This window comes from Lepidochelys kempii, chromosome 3, assembly GCF_965140285.1.
Source record: "Lepidochelys kempii isolate rLepKem1 chromosome 3, rLepKem1.hap1, whole genome shotgun sequence".
NCBI classification, from domain to species: domain Eukaryota; kingdom Metazoa; phylum Chordata; order Testudines; family Cheloniidae; genus Lepidochelys; species Lepidochelys kempii.
This window is the reverse complement of record NC_136382.1, coordinates 86,380,611-86,401,943: the sequence shown is the minus strand read 5'-3', so window position 1 is coordinate 86,401,943 and position 21,333 is coordinate 86,380,611. Positions and strand designations below refer to the sequence as shown.

Sequence of the window (21,333 nt, the reverse complement as noted above, 5' to 3'; positions counted from 1 at the left end):
CTTGCCTTCCAAAATATGTACTTCAGCTGTTTAGTTTCTTCAATCTAATCCTATCTGCTTTGAAGAAAAATGAAGAAAACCACTTCCAATGGAAGCAGAATCAGGTGCCAACTTGAGTGCTCCATTTCTTTCTCTCCACCAAAATAAAATAATAATAAATTACTTACACACACGGTGTTAGCTTCATGCACCAGCTTAAAATGTTAGGTGAACTTACCAGTTTTTTACATTACTAGCACAATGTACTAGACTGGAAGCCTATTTAGATGTTTATCATTTTGGCCCCCCATCTGCACTACAGTTACAACACAGCTGTGCCCAGTGATATAATAGACTGCTCTGATCTACACATGCAAAATCCAATTGTAATGTGTTCTTTGACTTTTGTAATTGTAGCATAGAAAGGAACATAAAGATTAAGCTCCTTCCCTCAGTGTCTATCAGTTACAGTTCAACAATTTTACGCCTCTACATTTTTTAAATATATCTTGAGTCATCAGGAATTATGAGGGCTCAACACCTTTAACAGGAGTTGCTGGTGCATAGCTCTCCTCATCTCAGGGTTTGGGATAGTAGCTCATAGTGCTGTTAAGGATCATATTTTAGTGAATTTGATCTAGTCAATGCATGCATTTTATTGGTATGGTTTGGACCCTTAACATTCAATGTAAGGCATTAAGTAGCAGTGAGAAACCCATTTACCTTTTAGTACAGTTAATACGTAATACTTTGCTTATAAAGATAAGAAAGTTCATGGACAAGCTTCCCCCCCCCCCCCCAAGGAATAGTATTTTGCAGTCATTTAGTGAATCTGTATATAGTAGTTTTTAATTCTTTCTGCACTATACTACAAGGAAGTTCCAGGACTCCACATTGTTTTGAGTATTCTGCTGATGTCAATATTTTATCTTGTGTTAAATCACACCTCTATGGGACCATACAGATGGCCAAGGTGATCAGCGAACAACGGGGGGGGGGGGGGAGAACAACACTTTAATGCTTATGGAATATGATGTATTGATATGCTGCTTCATATAGAATTAAATATTTGTTAGCATAGATAGTGATTTACAACAGTGGTTAGGCACTGGAACTCAGAGGCAGCTTGGTTGGAATCAGGATGAGCCAAGAAAGCTTTATTCCCCATTTTGCCAGTTATTTACTACAGTATGTGAGGTCTGACAAGTTGCTAGCTCTCTCTGCTTCACTTTCCACACTCCAATTGAATTTGGGCTCTAGGCACTGTAGTAATACAAATAGTTGATAAATGCAAAGTCAGTCACATAAGAGGAAGACATTTTAACTGCTCATACAGCTTACAAGGTTCTAAATTAGCTATCAACTCATAAAAATGCACCTAGGCCTTACTATAGACAGCTCAATGAAGACCTCTGCTCAATGTGATTTAAAAAAAATAAAAGCAAACAAGGTATTAGGATGCATAAGGAATGTGATGAAGACATTGCATGGAATAGAATACTAATCACATCAGGTCTAAAAGGATATTGCAAAATTAGAGGGGCTAAAAATGTTAATGTGATGATTATTTAACACTCCCCCAATTGCTTGTCATTTGCAAACTTTATCAGTGATAATTTTAAGTATTCTTGCAGGTCACAGATAAATAGCATAGAGCTAAGAACCATCCCGGCATGGCCCCACTAGAAACACACTCGTTCAATGAGGATTCCCGGTTAATGACATTGTGACAGATCAGTTAGCCAGTTTTTAATCCATTAATCCCAATTTGTATTAGATCAATGCTATTACTTTTATTTAGACTTCTGTCAGGTGTTTGACTTGGTGCTGCATGACATTTTGATTTTAAAAAACAAACAGCATTGATCTAATACATCAACCAAATTTGAAATCGCATCAAAAAAGTTAGTTTAATAGTAACTGGAATTAACTATATTACCCTCCTTTAATTCATTATTGAGTCCCATATCACCCACTATTTGTCATAAACCTATAGCTAAAGGTAGCATAAAATCCCTCCTTTACCTGTAAAGGGTTAAGAAGCTCAGCTAACCTGGTTGGCACCTGACCAAAAGGACCAATAAGGGGAGAAGATACTTTCAAATCTGTGGGGGAAGGTTTTTTTTGGGCTTGGGTATTCTCTCCAGAGGCAAAGAGACCAAGCAAGTAATCTAGCTTCTACTGAATGAAGTATCTAAACTTTGAGAAATAGTAAGTAACAGCAAGGAAATGCATAGAGTATATTTTGTTTTAGCTTGTGAGTTCTCCCTGTGCTAAGAGGGAGCTTTATCCCTTTTTTGGTAACTTTAGAGTTTTGCCTAGAGGGGAAGCCTCTATGTTTTAAATCTTATTACTCTGTAAAATTACCTTCCATCCTGATTTACACAGAGGTGTTTTTTTACCCTTTTTATTATACAGTTCTGTTTAAGGGGCTGGTCTGTGCTCACTTGGTTTACCTATTTGGTTGGTAGATTATTCTAAAGCCTCCCCACGAAAGCGGGTGAAGGAGCTTGAGGGGATATTTTAGAGAAACAGGAATTCCAAATGGTCCTTTTCCTGAATCTTTGTCTAACTCACTTGGTGGTGGCAGCAGTACCCATCCAAGGGCAAGGAAGGATTTGTGCCTTGGGAAAGTTTTTAACCTAAACTGGCAGAAATAAGCTTAAAGGATCTTCCATGCAGGTCCCCACATCTGTACCCCAGAGTTCAGAGTGGGGAGGGAACCTTGACACCATTACATTAATGTCAATGTCAGACAGATAGGTTTTCACATTATGTATTTAATAAATGGTTAAAAGGGTTTTATGGTGGTTGTTCCCATGAAGTTATACAAGCCTACTCATTACAAACACTGAACCACAATGTTACAACTGTAAGACAATGGTTTTAAACACATTAAACCCTTCCACATAACACGTTTGGGGGGCATAGACTTCACTGAGGTAGCTAAATAGTTAACATTTAATTATGTATTTTATGCTACTAAACATTTTCCCACATAAGCTTCGACCGTGTGAAACGGGAGTACTTTTTTTATAATTTTCTGAATGTATCGTTTTGATTGAGGAAGGCAACAGATTACTGAAATAGTTTTGTCTTCAAAAAGAAAGAAAAAATGCTTGTTGTACTTTGAGATAAATAATGCTAAACGAATTTTAATATGCAAGCCATCTACAGTAACCAACTCTATTCTGTTTTCTGGCCTATTGAGGCATGAAATTCATGTCCACCTTACAGGCAGGAATGGAGTGTTTTAGGACTTACAGGAAAGAGCAGGTGAACATTGTGCAGCTCAATAAGAGCTTCTGCTGTCCTATATCACAGCACTGCACCAAGAATACTGAACAGGTGCAGGGACCCATGAGTGGGTTAACTGACCAAGTTGCCTTTGATGTTGCATGTACCACCTTACAGTAGAGGTCTTGCAGTCCCCCATTACTGTATCAGGATATATGGAGTCCATAATGGATTCTCTCTTCGCCGGTCTAGGTCTGCCATGATATTCAGAAGTGGTAGAACGGTTATCCTTGAACTTAAATTCTGTCAGTCTCTTTTCACAACCCTCTGAAGGCTGAGGAATAGATCTTCTCTTGGCTCATCTCGTTGTCCTTTGATTTGTCAAGCACTCTGTCACTTGTGCTCCCAAATCCTTCTGTGTAACATGCCAGCATTTCCCAACTACACCTTGTTGCAGAAGTGGTCTCTGAAAGGAAGTAAAAGAATATTGGATTATTTGATTATTGGATTACTACAACGGTCCTTGGAATACCAAGAAATAAATAAAAATAGTTTACTTTCAAATTTAAGTGCCTTATTACAAGGTATTCTGTCCTGTGATTAAAAATGGTAAAGAAACCCCTGAAGTCTCCAAAATTTCATATTAGCACAAAGCACAGGATTTGAGGGAGATGGAAAACTGCATACAGAGCAGGGTTGGAACACATGCATACTACCAATGGGCTAAACGAGAATCACTTGTTGCCAATTAACAGGCACCTTGGGGGAAAAACCCTTATGTGATACAAATTCTAGCAAGGAAAGGGAGAGACCCATTCAAGCAAGCAGATGTATGGTTGACAAGTTTGCAGATGAGTTACTTTCAATGATTACTGCAGAGGACATGCTCCATGGAGTGGGGTGGCTGCCCCACTCCCGCAGAACGGGGTTAAAAGCAGCCCTGGAGGTGGTTACAGCTAGGAAAAAAGAGTGAAAGTGGCTAATTGGGGAAGCAGCCACACCTGTGGCCAGCTCAATTAGTGTCCAGCTGGCCATGATAAGAGGGCTGGGGGCCAAGAGCTGGAGATTCTCTCTCCAGCCTTGGAGGGAGAAGGGCTAGCTGCCTGAGAGGAAGGTACAGGATCCCCTCACTTAAAGTCATCCCTGTTAAGGTTGTTTCATTGCTGATAAATTAGGGAACATGCTCATTTAAAGTTGTGCAATGCTCCCTTCTAACATTGTTTGGCAGCCGCCTGGTTTATCCACTGCTTGCAGGAAGAGCAGCCCATTGCAGCTAGCTAGTGGGTGGTTGGAACCAGGGTGGACTGGCAGCGCCCCTAAGTTCCCTGTGCAGCAGCTGCTCAGCAGGCTATCAATTGCCAGCAGTTCAGCTGTCCCTCCCCCCACTGCCATATGCTGCTCCTGCCCTCTGCCTTGGAGCTGCTCCCAGAGACTCCTTCTTGCTGTGGGGGGGTGGGGAAGAAGGGAGCTAATGTCAGGGTGCCCCCCTGCTCCTGCACCCCATCTTCCATAGATCAGTGGGGGGGGGGGGACGCAGACAGAGGGAGCTGCTGCATTGGTCTCAGCTTGCTGATCTAATAAACAAGGCAGTGTACTTCTGACCCCACTCTTCATACTTAAGGGGAAATGCGCATCTCTGACACACAGGGTGTGTTTGTCTGCCCTCCCTCCTTTCCTGCTGCCTTGTAGAGTGTGGGAGTTAACCCTTGAAGGCTCAGCCAATTGCTAGTTTGTCATTTAGCAGTAAGGTATTCCCTGAGAAATATCCTACCCTCTGACTCCTCTACCTCAACCAAACTTCACAATCATTGCTGTGTACCAGTATTAAATTGTTTGTTTAAAACATATACTGTGTGTGTATATATATATATATAAATAAATGTATATAGTCTTTTGTCTGGTGAAAAAAATTTCCCTGAAACCTAACTCCCTCATTTACATTAAGTCTTATGGGGAAATTGGATTTGCTTAACATCGTTTCACTTAAAGTCGCATTTTTCAGGAACACAACTACAACGTTAAGTGAGGAGTTCCTGTACCTGAACTCGAGCAATGCTGGGGAACAGGGCAAGAGAGCTGGGGAGCGCCAGCTTGGTAAAACCTCAGGCTGCAGACCTTCTTGAAGGCCTATGAAAGTACTAGGGCTACAGAGGTGATGCCTGGGAATAGGCAGAGGCAGCAGGTCCTAACCTCTTACCAATGATGAGTGGCCATTACAGACTGCAGTCTGCCCCAGTGAGCAGGGGCTAGACGATGACTGGCAGTAGCCACTGAGGCGAGGTGGGTTAAGAGGGTTGGGAAGGGAGACCAGAGCATAGGGGTACTGCTGGGGTAGAACCCCAAGGTAAAGGGCACTGGGGTCTGGGAGGGACACGGGGCCAGCGGCAGGTGAGACACCAGCCTGCAGAGGGTGCTCCGAGCTGGAATAGAGTCTTCAACCTTGCTTCGCTACACTCCAGAACTGGAGACACAAATTTCTTTGTCAGTACAGGTGCGAGTTAACATTACTCTCTAATCTGACTGAGAAGATACTGCACTTGTTTAACCAAAGTTTGGGGTTTTTTTTTTTTTTTGGGGAGATTATTACAGGCTATTGGGGAAAAAGTTATGCCAAGATTAACAGTTATCTTTACAGGATCGCTCTCCTGCATTTGCTGGTTGGGCATAGCTATGATTCCTAGCCAATTCCTGTAATAGAGAAACTATTTTACCTCACATATGTGCATGTCTTTGTTTCATACATTAAGCAGAAAGGCAGAATTAAAACAGTTTCAGTAAGATAAAACCAAATAGCTGTATGGGCACACTGGTCTCCCTTATTGGTACAGATGTAAGGGTACAATATAATGCGCAGCCTCGGACTTTATGCCAAATACATAACCTATTACAACACAAGTCTCCTGCTTTGAGATTTTCTATATTCTGGCATTTTAAAAAAAAGACGACCTGCTCCTTGCACCTATGGCACTGAAGCCAAATTTTACTGGAGTGGAGACTTCCAGTCTTCACCAGATTCCAGAAAACTGTTCTTCTAGCATGCAAACCAACTCTGATCAGTGAAATAGTTACCTTGTGTAGATGTTCTCTTGCCTCCAGGGTCATTGTCCTCTCCAGCCTGCAAGTCTTGGCTGTCATCCCAAGACCTCTTCAGATTATCAGGTATTGCTGGGCCCCAGTTCAGAGAGGGCAATGGAGATGGAACTCTCCTCCCCATCCTGCTGGTCCCTCAACAGCCCACTTTCATGTGTCTGGATGTTGTCCACCATTATCTCAGCCTCCATAGGTGTGCAATTGTTCAGACAAAGACATACACCAGGATGTTACAGTTTACACAGCCTACCTTAGGTAGATATTTATAAGCACACGTATACAATGTTGTCTTCCGAGACATTCTGAGGTGGACTTGTTAACACACAGCAGTCGCAAAGAAGTCAATACGATTCATAAATAGTGCACACCGAGATCTAGAGGGTGTGAAGAGCTATTTGTACAAGTGAAGGATTTCAGAAATCTTGCCCTTGGACCAGAAGATAGATAAGCTGAGCTACATAAGTAGTGCCCAGTACACTGAGGATGGTAGTGGAAGGACTAATTATATCAGTGAAATGCTTATATTAGTCCCTGCTGTCTATGCTGGCACTGAGCCTGCTAGTGCCAATCAACATAGTGACAGATGTCACTGCTGTTGGTCTTTTCAGAGTAAGTGCAGCACACCCATGCAGATATGGTATGTTTCAGGTTCCAACAGCAGTTAGCATGTCAAATTTCACTAATTTAGACAAGGCCTAGATGTGACTGGGTAATTCACTTTGCAAATATCTCTATGATTAATGTTAGCACAGGTACCAAATGCTGTTCTTTTATAATGCAACATGGACCAGTACCCTCCACTCCTTTGACTTATGTCAAGCAACAATCAGATTTTGCCACTACAGACTTGCAAAAGATCTGAACTACAGACTAAGCAATAAGAGCCTCCATACTCCATTACCATTTCCCTTTTCCATACAGATAAAATGCAGTTTCCAAGAATAAAAGGATTTATTTTAAAAGTATTTTAAAGGATACTATCAACTTGCATTTTTAAATGGAATAGTATTTGTAAAATTCCTGTCTGATGGAGTGTCCTTTAAACAATATGCCCTAATTTTTAAAAGAAAATTTATAATATTTTTCTGCATCTCTGTTGATGTTTATAAAGGATCTTTACACAGGGGGAGAAAATGACTGATTATACAAGAAAAAACAAAAGTGCCATATGAAAATCACTGTGTACTAAAAAACCTGAAACACTTTTACCAGTATCTTTCAATCATAGTAACAATGGGTATTACTTAAACTGTGTACCTAGCATACTTTTAATTAGAAGTGTGAACTCTAATGTCCCTTTAAGAAAGGTGCTTGATCCCTATAAGCAGGGTGCATGTAACCTGTGGCACAATGGAACAAAATTCTGCAGGTAAGACTCCTAAATTCTGGGGGAACATTAATCTGTTTGTTTTACCTCCTCAGGCCTCAGCTGCTGCTGTATTCTTATCTAAGCAGCCTAGCTGGCCAGCCTGCAGTATTGGCTCCTTTCACTCCCCGGCTGCAAACTGACCTCAAGCTCTGGCTCCTTGGCAGCTGTTGACATGTCCCAGCAAGGCAGGGAGACAAAACAAAACATTGGGTGCCCAGTAGCAGAAAAAGTACTGAATTCTGTTGGATCTTGGAAAAATGCTAGATTCTACAGCCGCACGATCAGTCTGAGGTTCTAAATTAGATGATTTGGGATGTTCACATCTCTCAGGACCATTGTTTCAGGTTCAGATATTGGTTTGCACAGTTCACATTCTCAAAGTTATGTTTGAAACCATAAGGGCTAGAAAAAAAAAAATATTAAGTAAATTGAGATCCTGGAGCACAATTCTGTTGGAAGGACTGAATTCCACAACAAATTTCACAGTCACAGAATCCATAAGGACCTACCTATAGGCTCAGCTTCTAAATGCATCTTAGAATTACACTATCTAGTCTCTCATAATGAGAGATTAGATATTGTACACATTTGCAGGATCTGAGCTTTCTAAATTTTCTCCATCCCTTTAAAAGATGAACTACTTTTATTCTTTGGTTACCCTCCCCCTTTCCCAAGCTGTCTTTTAAACACAATCTGCTTTTCCTGACTCCAATTCCCTTCTATGGCAATCTGGATGCTGCATCAGATTGGTTGTGCAGACTTCCTCGGAGGCCTGATCTACACTTAAAAGTTAGGTCAACACAGCTACGTGGTTAGAAATGGAGGGGAAAAAAACCCACATCCCTGACCAATCTAGTTATGCTGACCTAATACCCAGTCTAGACACAGCTATGCTGAAGGAAGACTGCTTCTGTTGATGTAACTACCACTGTTTGGGGGGAAATGGTATTCCTACACCAAACAAACAAAACCAAACCACCTTCCGTCTGCATAGACTGCATCTACATGGCAATTAAAAAAAAAAAAAAAAAAACACACCACACATCTGTGGGCTGGCCCATGCCGGATGACTTGGGCTCACAGGGCTCAGGCTGTGGAACTGTTTAAATGTAAGGTGGGAGGGTCCCAGAGCCTTAGACTGCAGCCCAAGCCCAAACATCTACATTGCAATTAAACCATGCATTTAAACAACCCTATAGCCCAAAGCCTGTGCCAGCTGACTGGGGCTCGCAGGGCAGCAGCAGGTGTTTAACTGCAGTGTAGACATACTGGCGTAAGGAGTTATCCTGGTATAGTCTCCATTGTGTAGTCATATCTTGATACCCAAAATTCTTACCCATTCTCACACCCTACTATCCCTGACCTGAGAAATAGGAGGCTAGGCTTTAATTATAAAACTCACATTTCACTGCTGGCACTTTTCTAATTGGACTCACTTTCCTTTCCTACTCACTTCAAACTACATTAAGAAAATTGAGGCAAATGAGTTTTAGCGCAAAGCTTTCTTCTTTTAAATGTTGAAGTCCGGAAGAAAAAAGTGGAATGGAGGGTATATAAACTTCTCTCCCCCTCCATCCCAGTTTTGGTACCAAATAATCCTGAAGTCAAGAAAGCCAGACCACTGCCAACTCCTTCAGAGATCCATGTGGCCTCTCTACACAGCAAGAATATTCTGAAGGGCTTGCTCCTCAGTGGGACTCTTACTACATTAGCTAAAACTTATTTTAGTAAGGCAGGGTAACAGCATTGGTAATTTAAGCAAGAAGCATGGTCACTGATCTCTCTTTTAAATGACATTCCAAAAGCTACAGATTTCATTACAATGGGAATAGACGACTGTGTGTGCAGCTTGTGAAGTTATAGCACTGGGATTCCTCAGGAACCCAACATTCATTTGAAGCTATTTATTCTTGCAAGTACATATTTCTATATAAAATATTTCAGTTTAGTAACAGCAGATTTAAGAAGGAATGTGATTGGAGGTGTCCGACACTAGCATTTCTTCAGTGTTTACTAAAATGAAGTTTGTTTGGGATTTTAGGAATACGCACTGTATGACAGTAAGCCTACATATACAAATCCTGCACATCTCACAGTCCAATATCAGGTATATGATGAAGAATTTTTTCAAAAATTCTTCACACGCTCAGAGGACTGGTCTACACACCTAAAATGCAGGTTGACACAGCTTTGACACTCAGGGTTGTGAAAAATCTACACCTCCAGAGCACCACAGCTATGCCAACCCAATCTCTGGTGCAGACACAGTGAGGTCAAGGAAAGAATTCTTCTGTTAACCTAGCTGTCATTGCTTGGGAAATTGGTGTTCCTACAGCAAAAGGAAAAACCCTTCCACTTCCGGTAGCTATGCCACTGTAGTGCCTGCAGTGTAGACAAGGCCTAAGCCTAACCTCAAAATACTTCAAGTACTGCTATACACTGTTTTGGATTCATTTATCAGTTAGTTTTGCCACTGCTAGATCAGCAAGGGTGAGGGAAATTATAACATTCACTTAAGTACAACTTGAAATAGATTTTTTTCCTAATACAAAAATCTCCAATAAAGATAAGGACAAATGTCTAGATTAGGATATCTGTACCTTCCTCCAGCAATTTTCTCCCTGCTGCCTCTCACAGGGACACCTCCTCTCCCTAGGCTCATTTTCTAGAGCAAGGGCAGAAGTTACAATCTCTCTCCCTCTTAAGAAAGGCAATTTAGCTCCCTGGTGTTTCAAGGAAAGAACACTTCTAGACATTCAAATTGCCAAACTACATCTCTATGTCTCCACTAAGGAAAAGATGTGTTGTTTATAATGTGCCAACTAACAGGTTATAAAATCCTAGTGTAGACAGGGCACGTTGCACTTTTAAGTTATCCCGCCCACACTAGGTTTTTACAAAAACCTTAAAGCAGCTTTTTGGTTCTTAAACACAGATCTACCCTCCGATAGTAATTCTCACAACGGTGGTCACTAATCACCACATAACCTGGCGACTGCCAGAGATGTCTCGCATGCACACAGCGGGGTCGCATGTCGTGGTGGTGGGGCGCAGCGAGGAGGGGGCACGGCAGTGACACGGAGGGGGGGGGGTGTCTTCCCCACTCACCCGTCTTGAACACCAGCTGCTTGTCGTCCTGCGAGCCGAACTCCCTCAGCATGGAGACGAAGAGGACGCCGCACGAGTTCTGGATGCCGAACACGGCACCGTTGCACCACATGGCGGCCAGCATCACCGCCCAGCCCCAGCCGCCCTCGGGGGGCGCGGCCCCCTGCTGCCCCTCACGGGGACCCTCCACCAGCAGGGCGGACTGGCCGCCTGGGCACCCCTCTCCGTTCTCCTGCCGCGGCTCCCCGGCCGCCGCCTGGACGCCCTGCTGCTCCCGCAGCGCCGGGCTGGGAAAGCGGGTAGCAGAAGGGTCGGGAGCGCCCCCAACTCCCTGCGTCTCCAGCTTCTCACTCAGCGTCATCCCCGCGGGCTCCCGCGGCCGGGGCGAGAAGGACCGGAGACACCTGAGAGCAGGGGCGGCGACTTCTCTCTGGCTGCCTGAGGGGGCTGCTGCGCTCCCGCTAGCCCAGCGCGGCGGCTAGGACCATCCCGCGGCGCCGGGCGGGAAGCCCGTTTGTTACTGTGCTGCCTTGGCGGTGCGGAAGCCGCTCCCGGCCCCGTGTCCCCCACGCTCCGCTCACACACGCCGGCCTCTGGCTCGCCAGGTTATTTTAAAGGGGCAGCCCTCGGGGGAGGGGGTGTCCGATAGCAGGATATCCCCCCCCACTACCGCGGCTCCGATTGGATGGGGCAGGGTCGCGGCCACGCCCCCTCCCAGGATACAGTGGAGGCGGGGCTGCTGCGTGTCACAGGCGCCGGCGGCGGCTGTGCGGAGTGGCCGGGGCGGGGGCGCGCGCGGCGGGAGGGGGAGTCGAGAGTTAACGGTTGCGGCTCGCGCGCAGCAGGAGGGATCCTCCAGGCCCGCCCCCGCCAGTCCCGCGTGGGGGGGCGCGCTGGATTCACCTCAGGGTGGGAGGGAGAAATCAGGCCAGCAGCCTAGCAGGAGGGAGGCTGCTCGCCCTTCCCTCCCTCCCCCCACGAATTCCCAGGGGAAAGGCGATGCACCGCCCCGGGGTGCCCTGCTGTATCCGCCCCTGGGCCGCGAAAATCTCGGGCAACAACGCCACGGACACGGCCCTCTTAACACTAACCCAATAGTTCCCCTCAGAAAATAAGGAAGTGCCAGAGCTGCCTCTGTGACCATGCACGTGCTTCGCTCTGACACTCCCTCCTGTCCCCACGCGTTGTGCCTCTGCCCGCCATGCTGCTTCCCATCCTCTCTAACTGGGCCCTCCCTGGCCTTTCCTGCCAGATTCCCGCCTCCTTCACGGCCCAGGAGAGAAGGCAGACGAGGCAGTCTCTCGGTATTTACCCTCCCTGTTGAAGAGCAGGGTTATGACTCGTCACTAGGGTCCCAGCTGTCAGCCACACTATGGGTGCTACTGCCACAATATACAGCCTGGCTGCTGCTGCACGGCAGGGTGCAATACCACCTGCTGCACACAAGGAGCTAACTGCTAGCACTGTTACACACCCCTCTTTGGCAGGTGCTGCAGCTTCCTTGACCTACAATAACAGCTGCCACTTTTCCCTAGTCTGGATCTGGCCAGAGCAAAGCCATCTACCCCTGCTCTTATGTAAAATATCGAGACACCTCATGGGTGGCATGCAATAGTTCTCCTTAGGGCAAACATGACACTATTTTGTACACAGGGAATTTTCCTATACCTCACTTCCCTCACCCACCTTCCTCCCAGGAACGGGTCAGGGAGAAAAGAGCAGAAGCCTGTACCTCTCAAGAAGGTGGCAGGGCATGGGAGCCAGCGTGGTGAGGTTCAGGAGAGCTAGGGAGTGCTGGAGAGAGTTTGGGCTGGAAAGGATGTGAAGTTGCTTGGAGGAGGTTGATGGATTGAACCTGGGGAGGGTTTCTTCTGGGCGGTTAGGAGAATGCAGTGGTTTCCCCCTCTTAAGCCTATCCCTTCTGTTTCTCCCAGTCATCCACTGCTGCCAGTTCTGCTCCCCACACTCTTACCTATGTCAGGTCTACACTTAAAACACTGCATTGGCGCCGCAGCAATACTTAAGTGAAGATGCTCTCCTGTCGGTGTAGTTAATCCAGCTCCATGAGATACAGTAGTTATGTCAACTGGAGAAGGTCTCCCCCCAACATAGCACTATCTATACAGGGGATTAGGCTACATCGCTCAGGGGTGTGGAGTTTTCGCACCCCCGAGCAGCATAGTTATATAGATTTAAGTTTGTAGTGTAGACCTGGCCCTACTCTTTATCCTCTATCCTCTGCCTCTACCTGCTTACCCCTGTCTCTCTCCCCTCCTTCTGGCCCTGGACCTTCTTCTCTCACTAAACTCCCTTGCTGGTGGGAGCTGCAGCAGATGGCTTCAGATGCCTCTGTTAGTAGCTGAATAAAGAGCTGCTACTGGATGCCATTTGCAGTGCGCAGTAAGTTTTATCAGTCCTACAACACCCAAGAACTATTGTATGTATTCTTGAGCGCCATCCACTGGCACCTTAACTATTTACATATCTACAGATATTGAGCACTCCTGCATCAGCCTGTGACTCCTCTTTCCAACTGCTGCATGCATAGTTGCCAACTTTCATGCAGTAAATAAACACTCCGACTTTCACAATAAGCCAAAATTCAAATTAATCCCATTTCAAAACAAGGTCAAAACAAGCCAATTCTTAAGAATCCCAACATTCTATATGACTAGATCCCCCCGGCATGCAGTCTGGGACTGTGGTGGGCACTGTGCACCCCTGACTCTCCCTCCCCCCCAACTTGCCCCTGCTTGCCCCCCTTGCTGGGAGCCAATCAAAAAAAAAAAGAAGAAGAAGAAGAAGCTGCAAGCCAAACAAGCAATAAGACAAAAACCAGCCCAATTTCTGCATTTTTTTCGCGGGTTTGGTGTTTCTGGCAGCCTGGAGGGGGTTGCTGGTCAAGAGCAAGAGGTTTTGGGAGGCATCTGACCCAGAAGGTGTACAGGTTTGGGTTGACAGGGTTTTGCATGAGTGGAGGGAATTGAAGTTGTAAGTGAATTAAGGTATGGAGAAGATAGAAAAGTGACTGAGACCAGGAAAGAACAATAAAGAAATCCTGGAAAGATATGTCCTGTTTTCTCCCAACCTGCCCTTTACAGTAAAGTGTCCTAATTTGTCCATTTTGAAAAGGACGAATGTAGTTGACCAGGAAGAATGCTTTTCTTCCTCACCTTCATACCAATTTTTCTCTTCCCCCACCAAACCTTGTGGATACTGATAGTTGACAGCTTGGGTGCCACAGTGATGTCCTGTTTTTCAAACTTTGAAAATCTGAAAAACCTGTAGCAGGAAGGATAGGGACAAATTTAAAGTTTCTACTGAAAAGACTACTGCAGGCTTAAAGCTGTTCAAAATAATTCATAATACAATAGAGGCATCTGCATTATTATCTTTGTATACAAGCTGTTTAAGAACTTCCCTTCTAAAATAATTCACTCCGGCATAACGTAACTTGGCACTGAATAGATGAGGCAGGGACAAGTAGGGCATTTTGAAATCCTCTTTTTGGATCAAAATATAGCCTTATTTCCCCCATTTATTTGAATTCAGTTTTAGGTTTCACATGGGTGAGGACACAATTCTAGATTGGCCTTTAAACTGGCTGATTATATAGGCCCTGTTCTACAAAGCATTTAAACATATGCCTAACTTTAAGCATGTGGGTAGTCAGATTACCCATGTAATTTAAGTGTTTTGCTGAAATGGGGCCATGCACTGAATTGTCCATGTTCAGTTTAGTTTGGGGCAAGGACCACAACACATTATTTTATTTGTGGACAGTGCTCAAATAAAATAATTCATTTTCCAAGCTTTCTTCACATGTATATCAAATACATTTGTCTGGTTATATTTTGGTGTTTCATATTTCTATTCTCTGAAACAATATAATTGACTACACCCATATTTTTCTCTAAAAAGAAATTATAAATATTTTCCACATTAGGCCTTCTAAAACCATGTGTGTGTGATTTTTATTTTGGTTTGTTATTTTAATAACTGGTTTGGTAAAGTTGTTCTTCTGATCAGGATCAAATCACTAGCTTTCCCTTCCTCACTATATTGTGGTGGATATCAAATTTGATTTTCCAAAAGCAAGATTCAGTTAACTAAAGAAGAGCTGCTGAGTTTAACAATGTAACATTATTTTAACGTGTATTTTAGAAAACTACATATTAAAAGCATGATCATCAAGATACTAAAAATATACCTTTCTAATAATTTGTATTGTTCAACCCTGCAATACCGTACTGGGCTGCTGCTATTTGTCTTATTCTAAAATACTGTATAATTTATATTGTCAGAAGTTAGAATATACAGGCCCTTTCTTAAAATCTGACACAAAGTCATTCTAGAATTAGTAATGTGATCTATGTGGCAACTTTGTACCATTTGCTCTTGCGTACATTGTGCTACTATAAAATAACTCCTTCCTTCCAAGTCTGAGGATCTCAGTTATTTCTCTAGTAGTCCCAAATTGGTGAAAGGTGGTCCTCGCTTTGCTCTTGTACAACTAGATTATTCTCAGTCACCAACTTCAGCTGCAAATTTACTTTGCAGACTGAGTTTTGACAGGTTTGATCTCAGTCATTTTTAAGCTTTTTGTAATTCCGATAACTCAAAATAAAAATATTGGAGTTTCAGTTGATTTTCTTGCTATCAAAAAGGCATTTTTTTCAAGAGTGAAAATGCATGTGATTACTCAGACAAGACAGGAATGGGGAAAGGCCAGCCCGAGTGGAGACCTGGAGCTAATGGCCCCATTAGCTCCGTGGTTAATCCAGCCCAAGTAGCAGCTAGAAAGAGGAATTAGAAGCTGAACGAAAACACTACAAAGAAGAGCCTTCAGTAGTAGAGAAAGAGGCAACTACCTTGTCTACAAAAGAAAATTGTACTGATTTAACTAAATCTGTTTTGACAGTTAAAATTTAAAAAGTTAAAATAATTTAGAAATTTACTGCATTTTAGTTGCAGTAAGTACAATTTCCTCCTGTAGACCAGACCAAGTGAAGGAGAGGTAGAAAAGGAAATCATGTGAAAATGGATAGCCTGAGACATAAAAAGATATTTTCCAAGGGAGAATATGAGTGGGAAGAGACCACAACCTGAAGAACTAAAATTAAACAAAAAAACAAAAAACTCAAAGTCCTCCGGAAGCTGAATCTAGATCATTGGGCTGACATGGTTAAGGCACATCAGTTTCCATAGCCAGTGGCACACAAGGGAGTTCTGTAGTTTGCACCACATCCAACTGCCTTTCACTGCCCTAACCCAATGGATCAGGTATCCACTTACAGCTGGGTGGACTGGAAGCAGCGTAATATCGAGCAAGACTCAAAACCATGACATCTGGGCTTATAGCCAAGCACCTGAACCACTCAACCACCATGCCTCACCAGAACTACAAAATTGTTTATTACAATATATCATGAACAAAACTCAAATTATAAACATGGGCATAAATCACATTTTACAAAAGACTCACGTAACTCAAGAAAATAGCTATTTAGTCTTTCCTTCTTCCAGACTTAACAGTCCATCCTGTCTAGTCTATATCTGTCTTGTTTAGATTGTAAGCATTTTGGGACAGACTGACTGTATTTTGTGTCTTGTACAGCACCAAGTATAATATTGGATTTAATACGTACTTACTTATTTATACATTTTAATAATTAAAAAACTAATTAAAACTAGATCTTTCTTAATGTTTTGGTAAGATAGGTTTGATTTTTTAAAATACTTTGATATTCTTGAGTCCACATGAGAATGAAGTATGTTTTTTATATTATATATGCCCATACCGTTTATCCCTATCAAATCAGGAAAATGTGGGTGTGACGTTGCACCCCAGAATGCTTTATAGAAATATACTTATGAGTATAAATATGACATAATTGGAATATGTTTTATGCTAGATATGCCATGTAACATATCTTTGCAAACATTATGTTCTTCTGCATGTATTCATCCTATTTCAATGCATGTATCATTTTTATATCTGAAGTTATGAGTGTTGGCTCTATGCTTGTATTTAAAGTGTTTGCTGTAGAAAGCACCTAAGGCAGATTTGGTCAACATAGTGTGAAGGGATTATTCAAGTAATTGGGAGTACTTGGCTAACAATGAACCTTGATAGATGCCAGTTCACATCTGAGCTTTCCTGGAAATGTCCCTTAGAAAACTGAGTCATGCATGGACATGTGATTTGCCCATGTGACTCCAAAACTCCATTTTGGAGCTGGATTCTACATAGGGAGAGAGAGGGGTTTCCATCCACAAGAGCGAGACTATATTTGCTCCTGGGAAAGCCCCTCCATTTTGTCTTCAGCTGGCACAAAAGATAACCTCTCCACCCAAAGGAAATGCCTGAAAGAAACTGGAACAAAGGACAGGGACTACAGGGGTGTGAGGGATTGCTGGACCCAGACTAGGAGGAAGTCTAGTCTGTAAAAGAGGTTTATTGGAACATCTCTGAAGGTGAGATTTACCTGCATTTAGTTTTTATTGTATTAGGCTTAGACTTGCATGTTTTGTTTTGTTTTATTTTGTTTGCTAATTTACTTTGTTCTGTCTGTTATTACTTGGAACCACTTAAATCCTACTTTTTTATTTAATAAAATCACTTTTTACTTATTAATTACCCCAGAGTATGTATTAATACCTGGGGGGCAAACAGCTGTGTATCTCTCTCTACCAGTGTTATAGAGGACCCACAATTTATGAGTTTACCCTGTATAAGCTTTATTTGGGGTTTGGACCCCATTGGGAGTTGGGTATCTGCGTGCTGGAGACAGGAGCACTTCTTAAGCTGTTTTCAGTTAAACCTGCAGCTTGTGGGGGTGTGGTTCAGACTTGGATCTGTGTTTGCATCAGGCAAACGTGTCTGGCTCAAACAAGGCAAGGTACTGGAGTCCCAAGCTGGCAGGGAAAACAGGCTCAGAGGTAGTCTAGGCACATCAGGTGGCAGTCCCAAAGGGGTTTCTGTGACCCAACCCATCACAGTGTGCTCTCTTTTTTAAACAAGTATACAGTAATGAGGACACCAAAACTTTATCTTGTAAATGGCATTTCTCCAAACCCATCTGAAATTCCAGCCAAGCTGCTATTAATGTTCACTAATTTTCCCATTTGAAAATTTCCTATTTGAAAACAGATCTATAATCTCAGAGTTTTGACATGCAGAATCTCTTCCTGGTGTTAGAAAAGCTTCAGTAAACAGCTAATATACATTATTTAGTAAATATTTACTTATCAGTATAAGTATATATAGAAAATGATGTTTCAAAACAGGTTTTAGACAAGTCATTTTATATAGAGAGTGTTGTAAGTATGCATGGCACTTTACAAATGTAAAAATGCAAGGTTCCTAACTCTGAAGAGTACACATTCTAAGGACGCAGTTCTACCTTCACATATACACAGAACTCAACTACAGGCAATGTACGGTATATGTATTATTGTTTCACTGAACCCAGAAAAATGTTAGGCTCTTTACAAAACACATAGAAGATTCAGTCTGTGCTGCAAAGTTTACAATCTAAATTTGTATTGTACTTATTGAGAGCAATTTCTGACAAATAGACAAGAAAAAGCAAAGTAGGTGGAGGGGGTGAAAGGAGGACAAGGGGTTGCAAGAAAATTGTGTGGTTCCTTAGATACACTTATGCATCCTCTTAATTTAATTTTTAAATTAAGGCTTTTTGTAGTTTGTTTTTAACTAATAATAATGAACCTATTCAACAGCAAGATTTGGCCCAACTCAGGCCACGTCTACACTACCCGCCTGATCGGCAGGTAGTGATCGATCTATCGGGGATCGATTTATCGCTTCTAGTGTAGATGCGATAAATCGATCCCCGATCGCTCTGCTGTTGACTCTGGAACTCCACCAGGGCGAGAGGCGGAAGTGGAGTCAACGGGGGAGCGGTGGCCATCGATCCCGCGCTGCGAAGATGTGAAGTAAGTGATTCTAAGTCGATCTAAGATACGTCGACTTCATCTACACTATTCTCATAGCTGAAGTTGCGTATCTTAGATCGATTCCCCCTGCCCCCCAGTGTAGATCAGGCCTCAGATAGCTAAGTTACACAGGATAACAGTTAAGGCACAAAAACATGTGGTATCACCAACTGTGTGGAGATCAACATTAGATAAAGCCTCATTCAGTGAATGGTGTTTATGTATCTCTCAGTGGGAGGGAACATGTCACTGATACTTCAGACTGAGCTCCTGCTGAGAAGTAGCTTGAGGCACAAGAACTGCATCAAACTATTGAAGTAAATAAGTCAGATTTTCAAAGTTGTAAGATAACATTTTTGCTTCCTTTTGGTGGTTGTTTGGGGTAGGTTTTGGGCCATGCATGTTTTATCTTAGACTCAGAGTTTGGAATCAACTCAAATAAGCTTCCTAAAGGGCAGCTACTTATCCAAACCTGTGGAGGCCTCCCACCTGACCCTGAATCCCTCTCACAAGCAAAAACCCAAATTATTTTTCTTTTTGGAGAGGGAAGCCTGATGTCCTGCTAGCCCAACCAGTGAGTTTTGGGAGATAAGAATAATTCTTCCTCCTCCATTTTTATGGAGCATCTTTCTCTTCCCAATTCCATCCTGCTCTATAGGTTTTCCTTTTTTTAGGCCCATATATAACTACAGCAGCTTTATGATTAAGGTTCCAGTTATACTACTACAAAATGGAACTATGTTGTAACCAGGTTCCCCAACATTGTTGTAGCTTTAGTGTCGATGGGATCCAATGGGCTGTCTCTGAGAAATGGTTAACTGCCATTAAAAGCTAGACCTTCAGTGAAGGAAATAGTACTAACTGTAAAAGCACTCTTGACCCTACAAATATTTCATTATATGAGGCCACTTTTTTGGTTGCAGTCATTTAGAAATCAAGCTGAAGGAAATATTCAACTATTTTTGTTCAAGCCTCTGATAGTAGAAAGTCTTTGTTTTACCAGACTCCAAAAAGCTGAGATACATCAGTCAAGTGGACCTGTACACCCATGGGCAGACTTGAAAAAAAAAGTGGTTATTGTCTCCAAAGCTCTTCTCACTTGTGACATCAAAATGAGATGACCCTACTCTGAATATGTTGCACAGATTATCATAGCATGATAGCCCATCTCCTTTTCTCCACAGTGAAATAACTAATAATGTTGACAAATGTCAAAGTTAACATATCATTCAGATGAATGGAGGCTGTTCATGTCTCTCAGAGCTGTTGTTTCAGGGTGTCTGATTTGGTTAGATAGCACTGCATTGATTTACATAGATTTCACATTCTGAAGGTCATCTTTGCAACCATAAGAACAAAACAAAAAAACTTAATTTTGTTTTAAAGGAAAAGTGTAGAGACCAAGATGACAGTCACCGGAGAGGAGGACCAGCTTGTCAATTCAGTCCAGTGCAACCCTTGTTTAGGTCTGTGGATGTTGGTTTTTTGCCCAGCTGACCTTTCACACCTCAGGAAATCCAAACAGCACAGAGTTACTAGCACTATTGATACTACCTAAGTGACAAATCAATAATAATAGCCATAATCAGCAGTGTTTTTATTCCTTTGCTTATTGGTAATATCTAATTTCTCTTTAAAATTAAACTAAACTTTATTTTAATGGTGTATCCATCTCTTCTTTGTCACTATTGCAAGTTGAAATCAAGGACTATGCAGATGTTAGTGGCCTCATTTCACTAGATAATTTCCAGCACCATCAGCACTTTTACTTAGTGGATGAACATGAGTGCATATCTAAATGAGGGAATACAAATATTAAAACTGTTACTCAAGTCTTTCATGTGGAAAATGTGCAAGGGTCTACAAACTAGATATTGGACAGATTTTGTATTTGTTAAAGAAATACTAAAGTTATTTTTGGAAAAAACACAAACAATTATTCAAAAAGTTAATGATATTAAATATATCAACCAACACTTCAAAGTTGTACATGAACATATAACAGTTATATATAATTTAAATATAAAGTATATGTATTATAAACTTGTGGTTGTAATATATAATCTTGGTGCTGGTATGAGTTTCATACCATTAATCTACTCTAAAAATATATGTATAAATATATAAAAGTGTGAAAAGGGTGGTCCTTCTCCATTAATTATAGTAAGTCTAGCTCTCAGCCTTTTTCTTGGCTGTAAGCCTGAAATATTGATTTAAAACGTGATATGACACCTCAGGAGAAAAATCAAGTGTATGCCAAGTCATTTTAAAAATGAATCTGAAAATGATGTGATCCAACTGAGTTTACCCTCAAATGTCACTATTTTTATTTAGTGGCAAGTCTGAACTCATCACAATTGGTAGATTATTTTACAACCACTCCATTCTACCTCAGCTACTTTGAAATAGTTTACATGTATTAGCAAAGAGCATGTGGAGATGCTTCATTCTATTTGTAAATATTATACCATGGCTTGTGAGGTAGACAAAATGGAGGTTGGTACTTGTATGTCAAATGGCTCTTGATTTTTTCAGAAAAAGAACTCGACACAACAGGGAAAAAAATGTTTTGCTGCAAGTCACATACTATG

General features: G+C 42.3%; 1 protein-coding gene across 1 annotated transcript in view; it reads right to left on the bottom strand.

Annotated features, from left to right (window-relative positions):
* Positions 1–11,482, bottom strand: part of SLC16A10 (solute carrier family 16 member 10) — a 171,929-nt gene extending 160,447 nt beyond the window's left edge. The window contains exon 1 of the mRNA XM_073337053.2: positions 10,784–11,482. Coding sequence (XP_073193154.1) covers positions 10,784–11,144 — 361 coding nt within the window. The 5' untranslated portion in view covers positions 11,145–11,482. The remainder of the gene's footprint in view (positions 1–10,783) is intronic.
* Positions 11,483–21,333: the final 9,851 nt, after the last annotated feature.